A 25,640-nucleotide genomic window follows, 5' to 3' on the forward strand; every position below is an offset into this window, starting at 1 on the left:
TGAACTACGGCGCCTGCTCGCTCAAACAGGAAAACATAGAAAAAGATGATTACTTCGGGGGCTCACAGGCTGTGGACGAAAAACCATTAGTGAAGGCCAATGGCGAGGGAGAAGATGATGAATCTTTCGATCAGCTAGAAGAAGAAGAAGGAGAAGGTTCAGAAGTAACACCAGACTCTTCTGTGGAATCCAGAGCTGAGGCTGTTTGGCCGGCTGAGTCAATTGAAGCAGAGATGTTGGACTTTGGAGAAACAAAGGCTTACTGTTTATATTCAGATGAGCAGAATGGCAAAGAAGCTAATAAAGCAAGCAGAGCAAAAGATGGTGAGAAAGAGGATGATATCACAGGGAGAACGATGGAGAGTTTGGATCCAAAGGATGAAATGGAGTTTAACATGGTTAATCATTCATCATTGAGTGGCAGTGCATCATCAAGATCAAAGCTCTCAATATGCTTAATGATGCTAGCGATACTGCTGCTTCTTTTGCTCACCATTACATCGCTAGGTGTAACCATTTCCTTCTTCCTAATTTCATTTATGACATGATTTACTCTCCCCCATCCTATTAATAACTACCACATTTAATAGGGCAATCTGATTTTTTTTTTTTTGCCCTTTTTTTTGGAGTTGGGGGTTGGGGAATATACAAACCCTCGCCCACATCTTTCAAAGAGATTAAGAATAAAATATAAGAAATCCCTAACTCCAAAAAGTACAAAATTGCCCCCCCCATAAATCCACCCGGTTCAGTCTTGAATCAACAAAGGGCAAGATACATATCAAATCGAAGCTCTCGATGAGCTCTATAAGGCCAAAGCCATATGCATTTTTTGGCCATTTTTCGAAGGCGATATGGCCCGCCAAAGATTCATCATAGCACTTTCTAAATTAAAACTGAGATCAGGCTTCACCAATACCAAGAAGGTGGCAGTGGAGGTGACAACAGAGATTTCTCCAAACACCATCAAATGTGGTTCAAAGAAATAGCCCTCGAGACTCTAAGAAAAGGAATCGTTATCACCTCCAATTCCTACCCGCTCCAATTCCCTCTAATTCCTCACATAGGAGCAAAAATGACCACCCTACCCCCTGCCCGAACACACTACCCAAGGTGGGGTAGGGTGGTCATTTCAACTCCTATGTGAGGAATTGGAGGGAATTGGAGCGGGCAGCGAATTGGAGGTGATAAAAATTCAGAAAAACAGCATCTCGTGAGGCCCCGAGCATGAGCCTGAGCCTGAGCCTCGCTCATAGCTTTACTCAGCTTAAAAATCAACAGATGAAGAAGTAGTCAAGATAAGCTCGAAAGGAAATCACCCCACAGGGTGAAGCTCAAGGTTTTGAAATTTCGGATTCCGATCATCACTTTGATTTTTGTCGAAATCAAAATATTTCGGTAAAATTTCAGTCCGTTTCACATATTTCGGTCCATTTTTACACTGCATTTTTCCTAATTATTTTGCTTTGAAATGATTAGCAAAATAACTAGAACTGTTTCAGCCACTGGTTCTTATCTCTTTCAACCACCAACCAGATCAGTTCAGTTTTATAACTACGTTCAGCAGAAAGTACAGATATGCATCCTGACCAGGCACCCAGACAACAAAGAAGAGTTTCAATTGGCTGTCATCAATGTGATGCACCACCAACCACCCCAACCATCCGCACCAACTAATACTGCTACACCATGCCAAAACCTATTTACAGAATTTACCTTAGTTTACCCAAAAACTAATCTGTGATCCAATCTAATTATCTAATCAATATAAAGTGTCCAGTTTCTGATCTAATCCAAGTGGGGACCATGGTTCCTAATCTCAGGATCAGATCGATTGATATCGGTTTCAACTGAAGCTGATCCTGAATATTGACCCATGTGATGCTGATACACTGGTTCAACCCTATGGCAAAAAAAGTAATAAAAACCATTTTTATTAAAAATCAAGGGCATTTCCATGGATTTTCAGCACTGGCCAGTGGACATTTAAAATGCATCGGATGGTGACCACAGCATTCGAGAGGATAAAAACCCAAAAACATGTTCTTGGCCATCATCAGATACACTTCAAAGGTGCACTGGGCAGTGCACCACACTTGAGAGGATAAAAATTCCAATTCCATCCGATCTGGACCGATTCAGGGCGATCCGGATCGGTATCGGCCAAGACCGATCTTGATCCCGATCCAATTTCAGATGCCTTAAACCATGGTGGAGTTCTCTCTGAGTTGTTGGGAAATCTTCTATGGATTTGCCTGAAAGCTAGCCGAGAAAGGCCTCTGCTATTCAACCATCCCATTTGAAAAACCACCATAAAAAACATAAAGAATGTCTATAACCTGTTGTATAAATATTTTGTATTACCACCTTGCAAGAAAGAAAGAGCATTTACAATCACACAAATCCATAGTAAAGAATGTCTAATTCCTAGCACTCTTCTCTATATACAAGCTCATTTAACTGCTGTTGCTGCATATCTCTCCGGGCTTTGAAAAAATAAATGAGAATTGCTTACCAAAAAATATGAACCAAGGAATGTAACTAATCTCAAAACCCACTACAAAAACATACCAGATTACTGGTCCCATGAGCAAAAATCTCCTATTCACACCCTAATTCACTTTATGTAGTATGGGTTTCGCCCCCTAACAAGTTAGCATTCAAGAAATGTCTGTCCATTGTAGCTTGGCCAGCTACAACCAGTAGACCAGCATAGAACACCAGGAATCAGGTCTACACTTGAGCAAGCATTAATCTGAAGAAAAGTCGATTTAACATTAAGAGCAGAAAGAATAGGAGGCGGCAAAATATGGAAAGAAAGCCATCAGACATACCAGACTGCCAAAGCTACCCTCAATGTGAAATAACAGCACACCCATTCCTCTTCTTCTGTCAATCTCTGCCTGCTCATTAAGTGAAATTTTAGAACACATTATGCAACAATGAACAAGTACAGACATCAAATGTAGTCCAAAAATAAATTACTTACAACGCACGAACAAATAGCAATTCCCACAGTGGTCAATATGGATGAAATATCCGCCATCATACCTGAAGTTTGGTTGTTCAGTTTAAAATACCAAAGCTTAAACATCATCGTCATTATTATTTAAGGTCATACTCATAATGAAGGAAATCTGGACCCTAAGAACTGCAATCGTACACCAGTAGTCTGGGTGTGTTCATGACAGGATTCAAGGAATAGGATCAGTCGAATCGGAATCGGCCACAACCGATCCTGACTCCGGCCAATTTGACAGTTTTTTCTAAGGTTCAGACGACTATGGCTGATTCCAGCTGGCATCGGAATCAGAATTGGTGGGAACAGATCCCATCCCTGACCCCGTACTCGTGAACCATGAGGTGTTCACCTTGTAACAGGGGAACCACCAAGATCTACTAAGAAGAAATATAAGTTGAAAGTCGACTAAATTCCATTACAGGACAAAGGAAACCCATCTAACTGACAGTAGCCCATAGAAGATATGGTTAGTCATCATTTCCAGTATCTTTTAGGTCCACATCTCCTAAGTGACCACTGTTAATGGTGGCTCCCACACCTTGCATGTCTGCCAAGATACACCTTATTTTAAGTAGTCACAAACACACACCTCAGCATATATGCATATGGTGGTTTTCTAAACAAATCAGAGTGGACATTGCTATTAAAGTTGTGAAACTCACCTCTTCGATCGATACATACTACAGAGAACCAAAGAATTGAATGCCCTTCGAGGTTGTGCCAAGAGGCAACCTTCCCAGCTTGCCAGCTTTCTAAACCAGGCAATACTTCCTTGTACATTGGAATGTTAGTATGGATCAACTTGGCGAAACCATTTCCTTGAAACCATTCTTCATTGGTCTTAAAACTCATATGCTGCACATTCTTGTTATGGTTGCCATTGACCTTAGGGATTCTAACACTGCCATTTTGAATGTGAAGGACATCTTCATGGCTTCTCTCCAAAGTAGAGAATTCTGCAGCATTCCCAAGGATTTGCTTCCAAATGGGGTTGCTTTCTTCAACACAGTTGGATAAGTCAACCGATGTACTCTCATCCTCAATATCAGCAACTGAGTTATTTACAGTATCTGCCTTCATTTCAGCAGCAGCTAGTGCAGCTTGTTCTCTCAAGAACTAGACACGTGACAAAGTATTGATTAATAGAAAAGTCAAATATAACATTGAAAAGCAATATATAATCTACACCACATAAGATGATTTACTTTTATAATCTTGTGTCGAGCAGATCGGGTCTTTGCATGTTGCAACCACTGCTGATGCCTTTGGACAGAAGATTTGTTTGAGAGAGCCTGGTAAAACATAATCTAGGCATGTCAATTGATTTTTCATATCTGTGCAATCTGATAAGCTTCAGCGGATGTGCATACTCAAAACATCAGACAAAAGGCCAGTTTCTAACCTAAACTGGCAAAGATACAAGGGATATCCAAATTTCCACATGGTGTGACATCACATGTTGAAGTTAGTTAAATAGTAAAAGAAAGAATTTAGACTTTAATTTTGTCAAGTTCAATCTGACAAAATTAAGATCACGTGTAGAAGTTAAAAATGTTAAACATAAGATCTCATTTATCACTTTATCAGTTTCATTTACATGCGGGTGTGCCATTCAAGATCACGTGCACCAGCATGTAAATGAAATCAGAGAATGTAAAAAACAATAACATGAAAATAATCATAAGCAATTTTATTTAGTTCCATATTAGGGTATGAACTAAAAAAAGGCCTGCCACCATAGGTAAGATCTAAATTATGTCCCTAATGATCTACCACCCACAAGAAGTATAGATGATATACAAATAATAAAAGTACTAAAACAATCATTGTAAAAATGCATTAGAAAGACGGTTATGATAAAACGCTGGGTACTAACATTGTATGTAATTATCTCCACAACTTCAGCATTTGCAAGTACATGCATGGGAGAGACAAGATTACCATTGACCTGAATCATAAAATCATGCAGTAAGACTCTCGACAAAAAAAGGAGACGTAAGTACGTAACAAAGAAAGACCATCCAAAGGTTAGAGGACAACCTTTGCAGCCACCATTTTGTTCCCAATCTCGGTGTGTATCATATAAGCATAATCAACCACCGTAGCTCCCTTAGGTAGGTTTTTTATCTGTATGACATGGTAAAGAAGAATAGGGAACTCGGCATCAAAATATCTTATTCGTAAATGTGTGTGTACGTGCATGTGCATTTGTCTTTGATGCTATCCAATATATTTCCTACCTCTCCTTTTGGAGTAAAGACAAAGACGCGACTCCCTAGCAGGTCCCTTGTGATAGTATCAACAAACTCCCTAGAACTCATGTTCCCAACAAACTCTTCTTGCCATTCTCTGATAGCATTTAGCCAGCCAATCTATAGGGGAAACAGGAAGGACTTTCATCCATAAATAAATACTCAGGGCAGAGGATATGAAGGAGTTTACCATAAATCCCTCCAGGAAAGACTTTTCAATATAAAAACTCATCATGGACAGTTGATCACATACCCTGAGAGCAATGTTTGCATTGTTGAGACAGATGGTTTTCCCTCTAGAATTTTTCCCATTCCGGGCATGTCCAACTAAGCCAGTACCAAATACTCTCCCATTGTAGTGAGCAGCAATTCCTCTCTCAGCTATCAGATCCATCTCTTCAGTTCTTATCTGCCAAAAGTCGACAAAAACAAAGACACGTCAATTTCAAAGAAATAAAAACCAACAAGACAGCAAATAAAGGACATAAATAATAATAATAATAAAAACTATTAAATGAAGCAAAAGGCTACTGTATGAATGGAAATTGTGAGTTCAAGAAGAAAAAGCATTTATGGATCACCTGAACTTCAAGCCGAAACATACTCTCATACAGAAATGGTATTACTGTTGTGTGAAGACTTTGATAGCCATTAGGTTTTGGGGTGGCAATATAGTCTTTCATCTGATACAAAAATAAATTGGTGTCACTTTCCAAATACAAAGATTAACCACCTCCCCACACCCCCAGGGTACCTATATAGACAGCATGCAAATTATACGCACAGCTCGAGGAAGAGGGGTCCAGATTCCATGAACCAGCCCAAGAACATGGTAGCATATCTGCACACAGGAAAATAATGAGGGGAAGGAAATATATAATACAAAATGTCAAAAACTATAAAACCCTATGACTTTAACATAAGTGAGGACTCACCTGTTGTGCACTACACAGAGGTCCTACTCCAACACATGGCTTTGGTTTTATGATAATACGAAGCTGGTACATGAAACAATAACCAACAAATAGGATTACATAAGAAGCAACTTTAGTACAATGATTATCAATGAAAATTACAGATTTTTCTTGTAATCAGACTTCGAAGGATGGCATCAAAATAAAACCTGTGCGATTTGGTTGATCTCATTTATTGAACCTTGAGATTTCAGCACTTCCTTATAGACACTGCAATACACAATCACAATCAATTTTCTATCAGAAAGAATAACTACAAAATAGAGAAGCTTGAATAATTCAGAAGGTCTATGACTATCACCTAGCTTCTTATAATCATATGCAGGATATGCTCCATTGAACAACATCAGATATCTATATAATTTTTGTCAGAAGCAAATAGAAAAACACCAATATCCAAACACGGCTGATTTTTTCAAATTTTATGTGCTATCCAACAAAGATTGTTATCTACACAAAGGGGAAATAGTTGAGTAAGAACATTATTGTTCCAATCTCCTTCCAGACATGCATGACAGCTTGTGTCCTATGTATTGATCCCAATGTTTTAAAAGACAGACCTGGCATTTGAATGCCCAGTCAAAAAAGTCTGATCTGGTGGGCCGACCATCCAGTCTGATGGTCTGAACTTTCCTACATTTTTTTAATACATATATGGGAAAAACTTCCCGCGACGCCAAGGTGCAATTTCCCTCCCCCATTGATATCTCCTAATCTGAATATGTGGGTCCCATGGGGATGATACCTTTTCCAGAACAGCCATTGTTGTGGTGTGCAGATTCCTTCCCACACTGGCAGCGTTGGAAACCCTATCTGTGGATATACATATATATATATGGGAGTGTCTGAATGACACCTCTATAGGTGTATTTAGAACTTGACACCTTCTTTTAATTGCCTCGTCTTATTCTCAAAAAGGTCTTTAAGATAGGGATATAAAAGAGTTTTCAAAATTAAGTTGAAAGGGACATATCATTATGTCATTATCAAAGGGTATAATTGACATGCACATTTTTCGAGTATGCATGTGAAATGCCATTATTACCCTCATTGGAAAAAAAATTAGTGTCATAGCAAAGGTTGACAGTCCGCAGCCCAACAGCAGTCTGACTATACGGTCTGGTGGTCCTTGAAACATCATTGAACTTAAACCATCTTAATGACTTTTGTGCTCATGTAGTGGTTCTTGAAAATATTGTTGAACTCAAAATGTCATCATTTTCATAACATTTCCATGACTACTAAAAAAATATCACACAATGTCAACAAACTTTCATAAAAGATTTCTGTTTCCACAAGGGATCAAAATAATGAGGGAAATCAAGATATTAAATCATGGTGTCTACCAATATGGTAGTATCTGAACATTTCTACCAATAACCAATCATCTGGACATCTAATTTAGTCCTTAAATAGTAATGTAATAAAAGCATCCACACTCACTCCATCACTGCCCTTAAGGATGCAAAGGCAGGGCAAGGCTGAGCTGAGGTACATCCAGCCCAGTCTGGCCCATTATAACATCTGAAGCATCAGGCTGGGTTCAACATGTCCTGGTACTAGAGAGCCTCCAACAATTTTACATGTATTTTATTGCAAAAGCGCAACATTGGAGTACAAAGAGTTGAACTCATTACCTTCTCAAATATTAATGTAAAAACTTGACCAATGTACCACTAATCATATTCTGTCTAATTAGAGACAGGTCATTAAATATATAACAAATTAGGTCATGCATATATGAGTAATTCGAGCCTGTGCCTGGACCAGGCCATGGCTATTGGCTTTGACTGATGTCCGCCTAGCCAATACTTGGCTGTGGCACATAAACCTTTTGTGCTGATGTTGGACTGGGCTAATGGCCCACACCCAAGTTTCATCCCCAATTGACCTTGAACAATGATGTAAAATGTCACATAAAAACAATAGTCATAACTATAAGCAAGGTCAATTCACATATGTAGACTGAATAAGAAAAAGTAAACACCGTATGACCGTAATAGAAGTGAGGTACTGAGGTTAATGTATGACCTGTAAGGTTCTTTGCATACAAAGCGGACATTTGTTTTCACTGTCATTAGATCCAAAAACTGATCATCTTCAATCTTTTTCATTAAAATCTTTTTGGCCTGAAACAAGGAACGAAGTGTTATGTAAGCAGAATACCTGACACCACGAGTAATGGCATAATTTCTTGAGGCCAAAAATAAGAGGTGTACCAAATTGAATTGTCAACAAACAATCGTGTTAATAAATTTGAGAATGAATAATAATTCCTTAAAACTTCATTCAGGTACTCTTTGTACGCATTAAGGCCACACAAGACATACCTCTATGAGTTCTTTCTCATGCTCTTTATACAGGTTTGCAATTCTTCTCTTAATCTTTGCATAATCTTCAGCATTTGTGTACATGAAGGACAGATTTTCCAGCTCCGACTGCAAAGGATCATCAAAATATGTATCTTTTAGACTGCAAAATTTTAAAAGAATAGGGAAACAGAAAGCGAAACTACTCCAATATTTAAGTTCTGTAGACTTCAGCTGATCAATGCAGATGGGTATGAAACAATGTTGTAGAATTACATTGTCAAATTTTTTCTTCTTAAAGGGAAAAGTAGAAGAACTGTTTCAGAGGCAAGTTACTTGATGTCACACAACAGAAGCAGACAATATCAAACCTAAAACAAGAAAACTTCACCAAAATGGAGAGAAGCTATGATGCAACTTGGGAGAGCATTTTATAAATTTGGATCCCCCAATATATAACAGAGAAGGAAAATAGGATCGATAGATTAAAAAGAATAATACAAATTGGGATCCTCCTGGACAATAGAATCTTGAAAGACTACTAGGATTAGAGCATAGATGGTGGAATACGACTTCTTGAATGTTAAAACATGACTGGGGACTGGGGCAGATCACAGGTAACCTTTGAGATGGCAATGAGAACATTTTCTAATTTATAGGTAAGGTTGTAATCACAAGGTCTTCAGGATTCAAAAAGCAGAAGATTAAGTTAGGATTTCAGAATTTGGTGCACATACCTTAATCTGGTACATCCCCAGTAACTTTGCAAGTGGGGCAAAGACCTGCAATGTCTCCAATGCAATGCTGGACTGCATACAATGCAGTAAAATTAAATATAATACAAATTTTCCAGCCACTAAATATCAAAGTAAGATGGTACCACCTGCTTATGTGGGGGCATGTGTGAAAGCGTTCGCATATTGTGTAACCTGTCAGCTAATTTGACGATGATAACCCGCACCTGGAGGAAAAATGTTAGTTTACATGTCAACATGTCAGCAGCAGAGATAACAAATTGCCACAGGTAATCCAATAGATAGAGAGTAATTTATAAAAATGTGCATGCACGTGTGACTAGCGTCTACAACCACCTCCTCTGTCATGGCTAGAAACATTTGACGCAGATCGTCAGCTTTGACATCTTGTGCTGAGCTGTTAACATCTTTACATTGAAGTTTACCCAGCTTGGACACCTTCATTGCAAAAGAAAAAAAAATGAGATACAGCTGTGCCCAGACCAAACTTAAAACGTTTTCAAAATATTCAGAGAGAACGACGACATACAAATTGCAAGTACCAACAAAACCGAAAATAAATATAACACCTTAGTTTCTCCTTCTACGATGTGACGCACAGTGGCACCGAACTCCTCCTCAATGCTTTCAAAAGTAACAACATTTGTGTCTTCCACTGTGTCATGTAATAATCCAGCAGCAATGGATTCCCAGTCCAGTTCCTGGTAGTAGAGCTAGTGGTCAGTTTACAATGTTGGTTACAACACAATGAAGTAATGAACACAAGAAATTTCTTAAATAATTGCACCAATGAGTTTTCTAATAAAAATTGAAATGGAAATAAAAAAAAATCAACACCATAAATCAGGTGCCTTACAAGTTCTCCAAGTATACGTGCAACTTCTACTGGATGAATGATAAAGGGCTCTCCACTTCTTCTTTTCTGACCATCATGAGCCTCAAAAGCCAGCTGTACTGACCAAAAATACAATTTCAATATAATTACTGTTCCAGATGGTGACTAGGAAAAATGATCAAAACTAATGTGATAAAACAATAATACTGTGCAGGAATTTACCTCCAAAGCATCACGGATCAATTTCAACTCTTTTGGTGGAAGATATGAAATAGTCGGTTTAAGATCCTGGAACAATCAAACAAAATATTATTGTTGAGATAGTGGGAGTACATTGGTTTGTTTTGGTCCTTGGTTCCTCCATATACTTAAGGAGCACCCTCCACCTAATGCCTTAAGGTTTTGGGTTGGACCCTCCAACAATAACATTAACAACGACAACTTATTATTATCCAGTGTCCGACAATGATTGTCCTCTTTGAAAAAGGACAGTTTTTTTTTTTGGGTGGGGGGGAGGGGGGATGGGAGTGGGACAGCCATGGCATTAAAAAAACCCTTAACTTTCTAAATATGCCCTTCCTCTACATATTTGAACTCTCGTAAATGGGTTGTGATAATCAGCACAAGTGGTCAAATAGAAAACTTATAAAAACATTTCCTAGGTTGAAAGATGGAGAAAGAATTTGGGACAGCCCAAAATGGGAAGGACTGTCCTTGCGGGATGGATGGAGTAAATAGGGGACGTTGCAAAAGACAACAGTAGTTCATTTAGATGATCATGTTCAGAGAAGAAAAAACAAGTAAACAAAGGTAGGGTAGGGTCAACATCTAGCAGGATCCCACATAGGGTGCAACTTGGGTTGAATTGAGCCACAATTTTGAACCAAAATGAGCCAGGCCGGGCTGGGCATGGGCTCGATTTGGTTCAAAAAATATCAATTCCCCAACCAGGCCTGGCCCACTTGGACCCTAATCCCACATTACTAAATAATTTAAAACTAGTCCAGCAAATATACCAATGCATTACAAGCAGGGGGAGGGGTGGGGACGGAAATCGAGAGGGATGTGTGTAATGGACAACATGGAATGGAATACTAAGATCACTGCCAAGAAACCACAACCATACAGCCAAAGTCTTACATCTTCCAACCCAATTAAAAAATCTTCATTTTTCTACTTACTGATGCAGGACAAGTTATGTTACACAGGTTCATGTATGAGAGTACATGTCAAATAGTCAGAGCCACCTGACCCTCAAAATTTAAGAATTGGGGGCATGGTATAAGAAGTGTCTGAGTATCCAACTACTAGGTGCATGTCCGGCAGGAATCCCAGACCTATAACCATGTCATGCGTTGACATGGTGCTCCAGAGATATACGAAGTGTCAGTGTGACATAAGGACCAGAGCAGACAACTCTAACATGCAGGTCTATGGGCCCAAAGCTCATGAAACAGCATTCTGGGAAATAATTTACACAGTTCTTCCTTATATCTTAATAGATGAAAAAAAGGTTTAAAACACATAACTCCAACCAGCAGGTATTCATTCTTTAACTCCTCAGTCAAAATACTTTACAATGCATTTAAATTTTTTTTACATAAATGCATTGAAAATTTTTAACAGACTCACTAACAAATACAATGCAGTTCGAATCACAATTAAGAGAAGAATAGGCCCCAAATAAACAGGTCAACAGACTGATACGCACCATAGTTGTCATGGCGTCGCCATATCGATGCCATGGCCGCACCACGGCCATGGCGTCATATCGCTGGAGAAGTGGGCATATCGACCACCGATATGGATGATGTAAGAATATCGACCGATATGGCCTCCGTGTTGTCGCCATGGCGCCGCCATGGACGCCATACCACAACATATGGCCATATCAGGCGACATGGTTGTTTCAAATTATAAAACTTAATTTTTTAACAATAATTTTTTTTAACCATTTTTTATTTTAATGCTTTTTCCTTAACATAAAATAAAAAATTAAAAAAAAAAACATCAAACAAAAAACACTAATACACTATTGACTAATACACAATCACATATTCACATCAGCAAATTTTTTTTTTATTTAGATGGGTTGTTTATTAGCTTTATTCACTCAATATAAATTACATTCTTGTAATTGTTTTTTTGTTTTGTTACTTTTGTAGTCACTTTCATATGAATCATATCTCAACTCTCATGATTTTTCAACTTTATTATCAGCAAGACTATTGCTATCAATTATTTGATAATCCATGATTTCATATACACTAATGGATATTACACTTTCATGAATTAAACCATAGTAGATTAGTAGTGCACTTTCATGTTAATTTTTTATGTTATAGGGTATATATTATAGCATACTAAATAACATTAAAAATAGAGAAAATAAAAAATAAAACATGGTCAATATGATCGCCATGGCGGGTGACATGTCGATATATCGACATGACACCCCTCCACCGACTTGGATCGCCGTGACGATGTGACAACTATGATATGCACATGAAGTTGCAGACAACCTGCCTTCTCCCAAATAAGATGACTGACAACAAGAACCCGTCTCAAGCTGACAATTACAGGCTAATAGAAGACATCTAGAACCATCAGGCTACTGCTTGCAATCCAGTCACAAATTCAATGTAAGGTTTCTATGCTGATCTATCTGACTGGCTTCTGAGACTAGATACTCAGTTCAACGTGTAAATTGAAAGAACTTCAAATCTCAACACAAGCACTAGAATCTCAGAGATTGATGGTCGTCGAGCATCTATTTTGTGAATCCAATCAACAAGTTGCTTGAACCATTAAGAGATAGACTACTTGGCAATCTACATTGTGGAACATAATGGTCCGAATCTCCCTTACCCCAGATCTGATTGGAAGCTTGAACCTCCATGACATTGACAAACTACTTACCTCCAGGGACTGGTTCACCACTCCCCACCCCCTACCTTTCACAGTTTCACTTTTTTTTTTCTCTTCCATTAACTCCCCTGGTATTTCAGGAACCACCTTACTATGCTTGACAATGTCTAGACTCACATATCAAGTCTACGCATTGTGCTCTCCAACCGGGGCAACCCCCCACCTTTTGAAAATCACCACTAGTGTCATATCTGCTGATGACCCTAACCTGTCCTCTATTCTCGCCACTAAATCACATTTGTGGCACCTTGGAATGATTCTAGAAGAATTCATTTTCTCCAAATCTATCACCAGCAACTCTGTTGAAAGGTTTTAGGGCACTTGATCTTGGCAAGAAGACGTAAATGAAGTATATAAAATTCCGGATTTTTTTTTTTGGTCCTCCCTATAGTTCATCCTACTGTGGTTTACCACCTACCTCCATGCATAGTTGTCACGGCATCTAGGTGATCCAAGGCGTTGGAGGGGGCCTGAATGCAAGGTGACGCCAACAAGGCAACCAAGGCACCTAGGCAACTCCTTAACAACTATATCTCCATGCTTGTCAGATGCCAAACTAAAAAAGTTTCCACCAAATGAAACTTTGGTAGAGTCATCCACCAGCAAGAGCGGTCTTCCTTTAGCCCTATATCTCATCCGCAGCAATTAGAGCAGTTAAGAACACCTCCTCCTTTCCCCCAGTTTTAGTACATCCATGCCTGCTGGGGTTCTATACTTTTCTTAGTTCTCCATTCTCCCTCAAATCCTGTTGACGAACTTCACCTGCACAACCCCCCCCCCGGGGTGTCTGTAATTCCACTTTACCCTCACTCAGTACCCATGCAATTCTAAGCATACCTAAAATCACATCTCTTAGAATTGGCCTGTCAATATTCCCACTGACACGAATGCTTTAATCTAAGTGTTTTTGTTTCAGAAGCGTACAGATCCTGAGGCAGGCTTGTGTTCCCAGATATGTGCACCAGCCGTCTAGTTGTTTAGTCAATGCTTTGACCATACTTCTAAGCATAGGAGTAGAAAGGAAAAGGGAGGAATCCAAAGCTCATAATCCACTATTATCATAAATAATCAGAAATTATGAAGCTCCCAATTGATCTGACATGTCAAACATATAAGCAACGCTGGTAACCAGCAGAGAACAACAAGCAATCCTCTAGGTCTTCCCTTAGGCTATGTTTGGAAGCCAAGGAAAGAAAAAATTCAAAAAAAATTGAATTTGAGGAGAGAGATAAGATACATAAATCAATCATTGTATCATCATGATTTTTGTCTTGTTATATTTTTTCTTTGGTTTTCTTGGCTTCCAAACATAGCCTTAATACCTTTAATGTACTGTCAAAATTCAAATCATAACATTATCACATTGTCAAACACATTATCAACTCTACTTGTTTTTGCAATTTTCTGGACCTGAAACTTACTTTCTGAAGCCTAATCATCTACTCTTCCATCAGAAGCTTATTCCTTATTTTATGGTATAAAGTTTCATATACCTCAAACCCTGTTAACAACATTCACCAAATTGACGTTTTGGTGGCATAAACCTAATCATCTGGATCACCATCATAGCTGTCCTACATTAGCCAGAAGTTCCATCTTTCTATTCTTCTATCTTAGAAATCGAATAACAGCAACATTTAGAGACGGTAAAGGTCGTCAAGTCAAGTAAAAATAGTTGTCAAAGCGTCGCTTAGGCGTCACCTAGGCGCCGGCTAGGCATAAAGGTAGAAAATCTAGGCCAAAGCAAGCTGTCGCCTTATTGTCCAAGGCACCTTGGTGTCGGCAGCACATGCTCACCCCTGCGACTTGACTCCCCCCAACCTGATAAGGAGGAAACAACAATAGAAACACTGTCGCTGCCACCACCAGCGCCATAATAGCAGCGTAATAAGTAGAAGAAGATGAAGATGGAAGGAGGGAGAGGAGGAAGAAAAAGGAGAATGAAGAAGAAATAGCAATGGCAGCCACAATAATTGCCTCCGATGAAGAGAAGTTGCAGAGGCCACACCACGTCATAATCGTTACCATAAAAGGAATAGGGGGAAAAAAAAGAAGAAAGGAGGTAGTGTACCTGTTTGAGTTCCAGCGCCGTTGTCATTCCCTTTAATGCTATCACAGCCTCGTCGAGAACTGGCAGCCACGGAGTCGCGATTCTTTCAGCGTTGTGCATAGAGCACGTTTCCAGGAGGACGAGTGGATTTTGCTCCTCTATTCTCCCTGGCCCTCCGGTCCCCACTTCTAGAATCCATCGACATCGAGAATGCCCTCAACTCCCCCTTCTTTAATAAGATATTTGTTTATCTCATTTTATATATTAATTCCCTCAACCCCCTTTCTTTCATAAGATATTTGTTTATCTTATTTTAATATATTAATTTTCTATTTTATTATAACCAAAAGGAACATGAGTAAAAAATTAATGCATAAGTAAGGCTTCCAAAGTTTTTCTGGACATCTTAAGAATGAGATGGTGACAAATCTTACGTGAATACATAAATAAATACTAGGCGCCTTGTCGCCTAAGCGCTTAGCTGGCCTTTGAACGCCTTGGATCCCCTAGTGTTTTGACAGCTATGCAAGTAAATGTCTTGCCCGATCAAAAGATTACCTTTCCCAAAAAAATACATTGTGATGTTGAGTACATGACTATAAGTACTTCAGCAGATAACAGTTTCAGAGTTTGGAACAGTTATTTCAAATGAAAGCATAAATCACAAGACAACAATAAAGCCTTTTGGAAATAATAGTGACAATGAACAAAAAGGATATTCTATAGATTAAAAGGAATATATATTTTGCAAGAGTCGAGTAATACCTCCCACAACATTTGAGGAGATATGGCATCAGAGAATTCTGAAGAAGAGGTAGAACAGCTCAACTGCCATCGTTTACATTCAGTATAAAGCAAACAAGATCCAATTAGCCTCCTGGAAAATGCAGAATAGGAAGTTTCTATGTTGCCAGAGTCCCCAACATCAGAGGCTTCACATCTCCAGCACGACTACAAGAGCAATATTCTTACAATTAACAAATATTAGAAATTATGCAAACCCGTTCTAAGAAAATGTAGCAAGATACTAAGAAACGTCCATAGTAGTCACAGGCTCACAGCAACCAAAAAATCTTTGACATAGTATACATGCTCAAGGACCAATGAATTACAAGGTGGCAACAGAGTTCCTCAACTAGAGGACCCCTGGCACGCTGGGGAACCAGCTGCTTTTATGGACTAAATATGCCTGCTAGTGGAATTTTGTGAATTATCATCCAGCTTTACTTAGAAAGAAGTCAATAGGACAGAATTTCCCATTTTAGAAATAAAATCAAGCCTGACGTGGTTTCATATAATTTTAAAGCATGTTCAGCAAATACCCTGTAAAGATATTGATGAAAAACCAGAAACATTTACCTAATGCAAATGAGAGTCGGTTAGTATCCGAATTCATCGTTGTCAAAGAAGGAAAACCATAAATATGGTATGGGTGTCCCTCAATTGCGTCATTGAGTTTCATCTTGTCAGGGAAATTTAATTAGGTTCCTGGAGTTCGATGAAAATTTTAGATTGTCCATTCTACAAATATTTTCATCAATCTACTTTATCTTTCGGATATTCTGTTACGTACACAGATATTGGTGGAGAGAAATTAGGGTAGAAGACAGGAAATAATTGAGGAAGAGATAAACAAGAGATAAAATAGGAATAATGTATAATTTTAGTCAAACTATAATGGATATTGAGATGGTGTGAATCTCTCCAAAAAAACATGTTTTTTTTTACTGACACAAAGAAAATATTTTGTTGCAAATGAACAAGATATTGAGGAATTGTCCATACGTATGATCATAATTATTGATACGGGCCTTTTCCACATAAAAAGGGAATCTTTTGTTACAATTGAACCAGAAGTGATGTGGATTATTCAAGAATCGAAGTTGATTTGCTTTATAAAAAGAAGAGATCAATGAACTTCTATGAAATGGTTTCACGGGATTCAGCCAATTCTCTTGATGATGGGATATCATTGAGAAATAGGAATAAGTGTTATCAAAGGATTTCCTGCGATTATTTTGAGGAAAGGAGATTCCGTAAAGTGACTATTTTAGATATCTGGGGTCAATCATAAGTAAAGAAAGTGACATAGAGGATGGGATGGATGAAGTAGAGAGGTGCGTCCGGAGTGCTGTGTGACCAACATATTCCTTTAAAGCTTAAAGGAAAGTTCTATAGGACCATTGTACGACCGGCTATGATGTATGGGGCAGAATGTTGGGCAATTAAGAAGTGTCATATTAATAAGCTATGTGTAGCAGAAATGAGGATGTTAAGATAGATGTGTAGAAAAACAAGGATAAAGTACGGAATGAGCATATTAAAGCGGACTTGGGAATCGCCCCGATCTATGACAAGCTCCGATAGAGTCGTTTAAGGTGGTATGGTCATATTCAACGGAGGCCTAGGGACGCCCCAGTAAGGAGGAGTGATATGATTCCGATTGAAGGAGCTAAAAGAGCGGGGCAGGCCTAAAATGACCATAGGAGAAGTGGTGAGGAAGGACATGCATAGTCTAGGTCTTGCACCAAGAATGACCTCGGATAGAGCCTATTGGAAGGCAAGGATCCATGCACCAGACCCCATTTAACTGAGATCCTCCTGACATGTTGGGTTGTGCCTCTTTCCTCTTACTAACTTTCATCTTTCATTTTTCTATTTATTTCCATCTTTCATTTGTCATTTTTCATTTTTAAATCTCTTTCCCCATCCCTCTTTTCTCATCCTTTCTTTCCTTTTTTTGGTTAGAACTCAGTTTTCCTTGCTTTGTTTTGTTTGGATCCATGTAGCCGAGCCCATTAAGTTGGGATAAGGCTGAGTTTGTTGTTGTTGTTGTTGTTGTTGTTGTTGCTTTACGGACGAAGCAAGGGCGTCTGGCTTATTGGGAGGTAGCCGACCTCTTTTCAAGATAACCTCTAGAGATAATTTAGGGATTCAAAGATTATCTTTTCATTATGACTAGCTATGTTTAAATAGGCATACAAGATATCTACCTAATACAACTAAGCATCCCACTCCCGAATAACTCCTAGCCACTTCACTAATAACTTCTACCCACTACGTTGATTACTCCCTAAACCACCCAACTACATAAAAGAACAGCTAACCCAATGCTGACTCAATAGCCTCCATGAATACAATTCCCTGCACAATAACACCACAAGATAATAGCACACACTAATACCTAGTATAAAAAACCCATGAAAGCCGATGCATGTAACATAGTCATACACACATAATCGTATTCCCCTTAAAAAATTTAGACAATACACACCTGAAAATGAAGAAAGATAGTTTTTGCTCCACTTTTACAGAGGCATAGTTAGGAGGAGCCTTACACTTTTAAAGTGCTTGTTTATTACAAAGAAAAAGTTGACCTCCACCTCTAATGCACTCTGATAGCTTAACTTTGTAGATGAGAATGATTTTTAAAGTTTGAACCTCTCCACAACTACCAAGGAAACAGAGACAAAATAATTTAAAAGAATAACACCAGTGCATCTTTGAACTTAGTTCAAACTTGCGAAGTACTAATAAGAAGAAAGTTTCTAATAGGGATTGACCATGTGAACTAAGACTCCTTTTGTTCCAACAGAAAATATTTTATATGGATTGTCTTTAAAGCAAAAGAAATTGTATAGGATTAAAAAAACAGAAATTATTTCACAGAACTGCAATACAAACATTTCAAATGAATTTCCACTTAAAAATTTTCTGATTTTGTTTAAAAAGAAAAAAAGTGGTGCTATCTTAGTCACCGAGACAATTGACACAAATGGAAGACGCCACTCCATCATATGGTTGGATTCTTTCACTCAATCAATGATACCCAAATATGCTTCCTTGGCATGTGCAACCAAATAAAGGGGATAAAACTAAAAGGAAAAAAAATACAAAATAAATTGTATAAAACTAGGAACTGATTATCCATGAAATATTTTTCATCGAAACAAATGGAGTATAAATGTAAAAATCCATCTCACAAAGAAAGCCCATGAAAAGAACTGTGATTCCAAAGAATTTCTTGCCAAAATGCTTTGATGACCTGTTCAGTAACTAAATGGAAAATTTTCAAGACAACTTGCATGCTCTCAAGTTCCATAGTTGGGGATTGAAGCTAATCTTTACGCAATATGTTAATTCTCAGTTTAAGTTTACTTAAACCCCGCTCAAAACCAAAATCCTGCCTGATTTTTTGGGTCTTTGTTCAAAACCAACTGGAACTCCAAAATAAAAGTAATAAATTTCTTTATCTTTCCTATTTTTTTCCATACTCTTGGTACTCAGCCAACTATTATTCCCCCCCCCCCTTTTCCGTTACTATTTATTCTGTTTCTTTCATATTACTTTCCCATCCCTTTTCTTAGCAGTCAAAACTGGTACATGGACTTGTGCAACTTATTCTGTGGAGATTCATCAGTCACCTGCTAATAACTACTCAACTGCTTGGGATCCATAGAGACCATGTTTTCATCCATAAGTACCCGGATCAATCAAAAGTTTGATTCTATCTGAACTACTCATTTTCAAATGATATCCACATTGCTCCTCGGGAAAATGATAACGTAAACCCATGGTGGGGCTGTGAAGTTCTAATATAGTAAATCCTCTTGGAATATAAGGACTGCACCCAAATGCAGTCTTTTGTTTTTTTTTGTTTTTTTTTTTTTTTTTTCATGTGTCTGAACTTCTGCTAGAGGTTCACGGAAGTTGTGCCACATTGGGTTCACACTATCAAAACCCCGTCCATTTTAAGAGGGGAAAAGGAGGAAAAGAGACAGGATCACCGAAATAACAAATCCAAGTAGATAAAGCTATTCTTGTATATGCAGATAGCCCAGGTTGTTCTAATTCACCAACCAGCACAATCCGTCATTGGTCAGTACAGCGTAGGTAAACCAACGATTCTAAGCAAAGAAAGGTTAGTAACGTCCAGTTAAAGATAATTCGAGTAGATAACAAGGACGTTTCAGATGAGGAACAGGATGTAATATGTAGGGACTTCAGTGCCCGCATTTTTTCAAATATTCTATGATACATTGATAACCCCCAGGCGCAACTGCGCAAGTAAACCACCCAAAGCTCTAGCCTGTATTAAAGCTTACAGAAGTAACTAAAGAACGCAGTAGAAAGTTAAAAAATATATATTGAAAATTGTTGGATTCTATGAACGGAAATGTTCCAATCCAATTGAAGTTGATAGATGAAACGAAAATATAATATGGCACAATCACTGAAGAAACATACGGATTTAGTCCGGTTTCGACTTCCCGCCCGCCCATCCAACAACGAAGAACAGTGAGAATGATGGGCAGTACTCGCGAGGAAGCCAGTCAGGGCCCTCGGAGTCTTCCAGGCGCAAGAGAGGACGGTACAATCATATCTGCTAGTCCCATCCCCTTTCGACAACTTACAGAGGTTCACGCATTCTACGGAGACTGCAAAATTCAAATTCACCACCACAAGTCCGCAAGGAATCAAGAAAAGAAAGGTTCCGACCGTAACAAGCATAGCAAGAAAGAAGAACAAAAAAACTCTTCCCAGAGAAATTTGCGAGAGAAAACGGACCTGACATAGAAGGAGCAGAAGCCATTTTCTACAATAAAGCATCGGAGTAAAGAAATCCCATCGACTCGAACGAAAGGGAAAATATAGAAATAATCGGACCAACAAAAGAACACAATCCGTGAAATCACGAAGCCGATTCAGAACTTCTCAAATAAGCAGAAGAAGATATTCTTGCTAATCCGTTAACTCATTCAGCTCATCGTCTCGAAACGTCCACAAGTCGATTCTTTATATCTTTGCTTTCGGTTCGGAAGCCCTTCGGATTCGATTTCGAACAAGAAGAAGGTCTATTTTCCGACGAAGAAGAAGATCTACGAGATGTTAAGCGTTGGTAAGCGAAGCAGAGGTCGACGAAGGAAAGGATAATGGAGAGAAGTAGAAGTGAGAGCGCTCAGCCAAGGCCACACAAACACAACCCCTTCGGTTTTATGAAGATATCTACAATTCTATATTTCTCTCTCTTCCTCGCTCGCTTGCTCGCTCGTCAATTTGTCATCTTCGTTGTATTTTCTTTCAGTTTGGTTGACGCTTTTGCCACTGAGATTTGCTCAAATTCCACAAATGCCACCAGAATCTCCTTTCGATGATTCAATTTCGATTCTCTATGAACTACTAAAAAATTTCTCCCTCCCTCTCCAGTTTTCCTAATTCCTTCCCACCAAAAATATGGAATGAATTCTGGCGGTACCTACTTATTACCTAAAATTTGTAAATCAATATGGAACAATTGTTATAGGGTCCCATTATTATATGGGAGAAGGTTCGCTAAGCAAGCAGTATAGAGTATAGAGGAACGCAGCAATAAGGTGTGATAAAAATAATATCATAAGTAAGAGAAAAATATTGTTATTTCATGTGAGAAGAAGAGAGATGGACACGGATGTGCTAGTGTATCTTGTCGTGGTTGTTCAAATAATTTTTTCCGAGGCTTCCAACACACATCAATTGGTGGGCGATCGGTTTCGTCAGTAGAATATAGACAAAAGAGAATGTCACACTTTGGCGTTATGGAAAAAAATTTAATCCATCGAGGAAGCTTTAATAGTTCTGATGACCTGGGCTAAAGGACTGATAAGACCATTCACATCACTCAATGGCCAATGGGCTATGAATGACATAACTTTTAAATTTGCGAGATGAGCATTAAGTTTCATGATCTATTTCAACATTGTGGTTCCATTATGTCAAATCTTTTCTCAACTATGTAAGCATTTTATTAGAATGTTGATATAGTGGTCAATGTTTTAACTTAATACCTATACAACTCTATCACTAATTACACATTATCTAAAACTTAGTTGTTGAGAAGAAGGTGTTGGAACATAGATAATACGTCCACAAAACATGATTAATGCATTGCATTAAAATCCACCAAATCCGCGAAACCCTAGGAATTCTCTATCATCAAATTAGAGGGTTGTTTCCAAATGGATTGGGTAATATTACAAATGATGTGATGTAATTATTAATAATTTATTAAACGCCGACATTTGATAGTGATTAGTCATTTAAAAAACTACTAATTCGACTACCATATGCCATTTGTTACTTGTGCTAGTCGATGAAAAGAAGTAGTTGAAACATGGATAAAACATTCACAAAATTTATGTGCAAAACTTAATTACACAATCGTGTGCTAGAACGCATTGCATTTAAAGTTACCAAATCTTAGAAATCCTAGGATTTCTCTATCATCAAATTAAATGACTGTTTCCAAATGGATTGGACAATATTACATATGATGTGATGTAATTACTATTAACTTAATGTTACACATTTAAATGTTCAACATGTAACCAGTAGTTACATATGATGTGATGTAATTACTATTGCCTCCCAAAGAAATTGTATCATTGATTTTGTGTTTCAATTCCTACAATATATCAGAACAAGACCTCCACCTAGAAATAATATCGTGGAGTTTGATTTCCGTTAAGATGTGGGAATTATTTGCCTCTATGGAAATCTAATTGACTAATTAGAACAATTATCATTTGTAGACTCAATGTTAAACCAAACTAATTCAATGTGTTTCAAACTCTTACAAATTATGATACCAAATAAATAAGTGTCTAATGAAATTTTTTATTTAAAAAATTAAAAATTTTGGGGTATAGCAAGCATTATTACATATGGGTAAAGGTTCTCTGAGCCTACAACACACCCTACACCAAGGTACATTGTCATATTTAATTTATTTTTGTAAAATAGAGAAAATATTATTAAACAAACCTTATGTGTTTTGGCGTAGAGAACGCCTTAGGCTCAGAGAACCTTTTTCCCATTACATGTATAGCCCCCTCCCACCTTGATCTCCAAATCCACCAATAACGAGGGCAAGTTTCTATCATTAGACTTGGATATACAACTAATCAATGTGCTTACCAACTACTCTACTGGAAAGCTAAATTCACAATTAGTATATTGATTATTGTTATTTCTTTGAAAAGAGTAGAAGATCAATGCTAGGCTGTGTGGCCCTTACACGAGTGCGGGGCCAGTGAGAACGCATCTAAGGACATCAACAAGAATGAGATTTATTTTCATTTCAGGGGCAAGGCAGTCATTTTGTGTGGTCCTATGTCTGGACAGGCTACATGTAGCTTGGCAAGGATCATTTTCTTAAAAAATCAATTGATAACTATATTAATAATCCCCTTTCAATAATATTTTCAAACATATAATTAGTTAAACAAAAACTATTTCTTACTACCACTTTGGCATGCATCCCCATATATTTCCATGCTCGCCTACGATCATTCTTCCATGGTCCTAAATTTTGAAAGTTCTATTTTACCACTTGGCAAGTTCCATTTGGACTGAACTTTGACATATCAAAAGAGGATGATTGGTTTTACATGTCCACAAAATCTGAGCCCCATATGATGTACCAAGAGACATATATTTGGGCCATCCTAAAAAGATTTAGGCCAATAATTTACTACTTTCTCAATTTTGATAAGAAAAAAAAGAAAATTTCTTGGTAATTGGTAAGCAATACATTTATTAAGTGCATTAAATTGATTGCCTTGCAAGATTAAAAAGATGGACCTGCATCCCATAAAATAAGGGGAAGAGTTTTTCAACCTGAAGCGTGGCTCTTGCATCTGCACGGGGCCAGTGGTATGTAGCGCATATGATGACATCAACATGGGCGGGATTTCCACCTTTTATGGGAGGCGGGCAATCATTATGACACATCCTGTGTCTGAGCACAGGAGCCATGCTCTCGAGTAGAGTCCTTATTCCCATAAACTATATGAAAAGACAACCGCCAGCACAATTGGATGGTACCCTGTCAATAAAGTGCAGAGGTCCATGGAGGTTAAGAGATATGACTCTTTTGTCTTCATCGACTGTTTCTAACTCCCTTGCCTTCTCCCACCCCTCTTGTAGCCCTATGCGTTGTGTAATTTCTAGTTCCCACTTCCCACCTCTCTTCTAGCCATTGTGCATTGTTTTATATTTTTTAAAAAGAAATAAAATAAAATAACATATCAGGTCGGCTTTTTTTTTGTTTTTTTTTTTATGGAATCAGGTCGGCTTTTTTGAACCTAATAGTTTGAATTTGACAATTAAACCTTATTGACTCCATCCAAGAACTTTGGATTTGCATTCAAATAAAGTTTTAATTTAAACATAATGGTAGCAATGTTGGATTTGTCTTCTTCTATCACTGTGCAACAAAAAGTGTCTGAACGAAAAGGGTTTCACATCATTCCAATTGAAATTTCATTATGGCTAAATAAAACAATGATGGCAGTGCTCCATCAATCTCAGTCATTGATTTTCTGACATAAAATCTGAACCGTTCAAATTTTTAAAGCACAAATGTTATTTTTGAAATTCGGTTGATCCAAGCAAACCAAGCCGGACAGGTCGTAAACTGAAACCGATCAAACCCACTAGGGTTTTGTTTTGAAGAGAAGGGAAAATCGTTCGAGAAACCAGCTCGTTTTCTTCCTCTCATGCTCATGGAAACCCTGCTTCGTCTTCTCACGCATCTGGTTCTGGTTTGTCCATAGCAGAAATTTGAGTCTTCTTCTTCTCACGCATCTGGTTTTGATTTGAGTAGCAGAAATTGAAAGTTTTATTCCTCTCATGCATCTGGTTCCATTTGAGTAGCAGAAAAAAGGGGATTTTGAAGCCTTCCTCTCCAAAGGCCGTTGTCTGCAAATCGTAATTGTTCAAGAACATTCATCAACTTCTTTAATTCAAGAAACACTATTTTTAAAGCCAGCACCAGCAAAATAACATCTGAAATGAACAAAGAAGTGGATGGATAGATTGAATGAAACCGCAAAGACACTGCTTCAAATTTATATCAGAAGTTGTAAAAGGATGATTCCATTATTTTCATTGCCACTAAAAGGGGAAAAAGAAGAACCCAATTACGGATTTCTCAATTCCTGTATCAGAGCTTCTTCCAACAAACTCTCTGACTCCTCCATCAATTCATGGCTCAATCTAAACATTAAAATACAAAATTCCATCTGATTAAGAGCACCATCACCATCCAAATCACCTTCTCTCAACATAGACAACAATTCATCATCTTTCAAACCCTGCAACCCTAGTAAATCAGCGTTCCTTTCAAGCTTTCAAACATGATGACTTCCTTGTTAGGGCCCATCGATAAATGGAACCCATTACAAAGCTCTCAAATCAATCCTTCCCCATCCAATTTCTCAGCCATAGTTGGCAAGAAATCTTCAAAATCAACTGCCTTTCGTCCTGCCATTCCTGAATCTTCAAGTTCTTGAATGAAATCGAAGAAGAGAAGATAAGAGAGAATTCAAACTGAATTGGGAATGAGGAGAAGTGAGAGGAGGCAAGAGAGCTAAATAATGAAGAAAACAAAAGGGGTTCGTGCAAAGAGAGTCCATGGATGCCAATGAAAAGTCTGTGAGGTTGGATGGGGTTTCTTTGGATTCAGAAGCGTGAGAG

At 38.1% G+C, this 25,640-nt stretch overlaps 1 protein-coding gene and 1 long non-coding RNA gene across 5 annotated transcripts; one reads left to right on the forward strand and one right to left on the reverse strand.

Moving 5' to 3' along the window:
* Positions 1–2,322: 2,322 nt before the first annotated feature.
* On the reverse strand, positions 2,323–21,122 carry LOC122658493 (putative GTP diphosphokinase RSH1, chloroplastic). 4 transcript variants are annotated; one of them, XM_043853481.1, is made up of 25 exons: positions 20,694–21,122; positions 20,373–20,563; positions 15,891–16,076; positions 10,370–10,435; positions 10,169–10,261; positions 9,882–10,013; positions 9,649–9,750; positions 9,441–9,518; positions 9,295–9,366; positions 8,579–8,686; positions 8,280–8,377; positions 6,398–6,458; positions 6,210–6,272; positions 6,059–6,115; positions 5,856–5,957; positions 5,528–5,683; positions 5,263–5,394; positions 5,063–5,149; positions 4,899–4,970; positions 4,228–4,314; positions 4,054–4,138; positions 3,685–3,978; positions 2,990–3,051; positions 2,832–2,903; positions 2,323–2,752 (listed from the first exon to the last, which is right to left on the reverse strand). In XM_043853481.1, exons 1-25 carry the CDS (start codon positions 20,716–20,718, stop codon positions 2,654–2,656), a joined length of 2,580 nt encoding a protein of 859 aa, XP_043709416.1. In that variant the 5' UTR covers positions 20,719–21,122; the 3' UTR covers positions 2,323–2,653. The 4 variants fall into 4 exon arrangements, 3 of the variants coding, with proteins under 3 accessions (XP_043709416.1, XP_043709414.1, XP_043709415.1); XR_006332451.1 differs by having other exon boundaries at positions 2,323–2,755; positions 2,835–2,903; positions 2,990–3,085; positions 3,685–4,138; XM_043853479.1 differs by having other exon boundaries at positions 2,323–2,755; positions 2,835–2,903; positions 3,685–4,138.
* LOC122658497 lies at positions 15,126–25,206 on the forward strand. Its single transcript, XR_006332452.1, has 3 exons — positions 15,126–15,137; positions 17,291–17,294; positions 25,066–25,206. It is a non-coding gene; the product is annotated as an uncharacterized LOC122658497 (long non-coding RNA).
* The last annotated feature ends 434 nt before the right edge of the window (positions 25,207–25,640 follow it).

This window comes from Telopea speciosissima, chromosome 4 (genome assembly GCF_018873765.1).
Source record: "Telopea speciosissima isolate NSW1024214 ecotype Mountain lineage chromosome 4, Tspe_v1, whole genome shotgun sequence".
Classification (NCBI taxonomy): domain Eukaryota; kingdom Viridiplantae; phylum Streptophyta; class Magnoliopsida; order Proteales; family Proteaceae; genus Telopea; species Telopea speciosissima.

What these genes read in the sequence shown, in the direction of transcription:
- LOC122658493 (XM_043853479.1), bottom strand. Translation starts at nt 20,718, where the DNA reads ATGGCTTCTGCTCCTTCTATGTCAG. An exon ending in CACGTATACTTGGAGAACTT is followed by an intron (nt 10,014 to 10,168) that starts GTAAGGCACCTG and finishes CTCTACTACCAG; the next exon opens with GAACTGGACTGGGAATCCAT. An exon ending in TTGCTATTTGTTCGTGCGTT is followed by an intron (nt 2,904 to 2,989) that starts GTAAGTAATTTA and finishes CTTAATGAGCAG; the next exon opens with GCAGAGATTGACAGAAGAAG.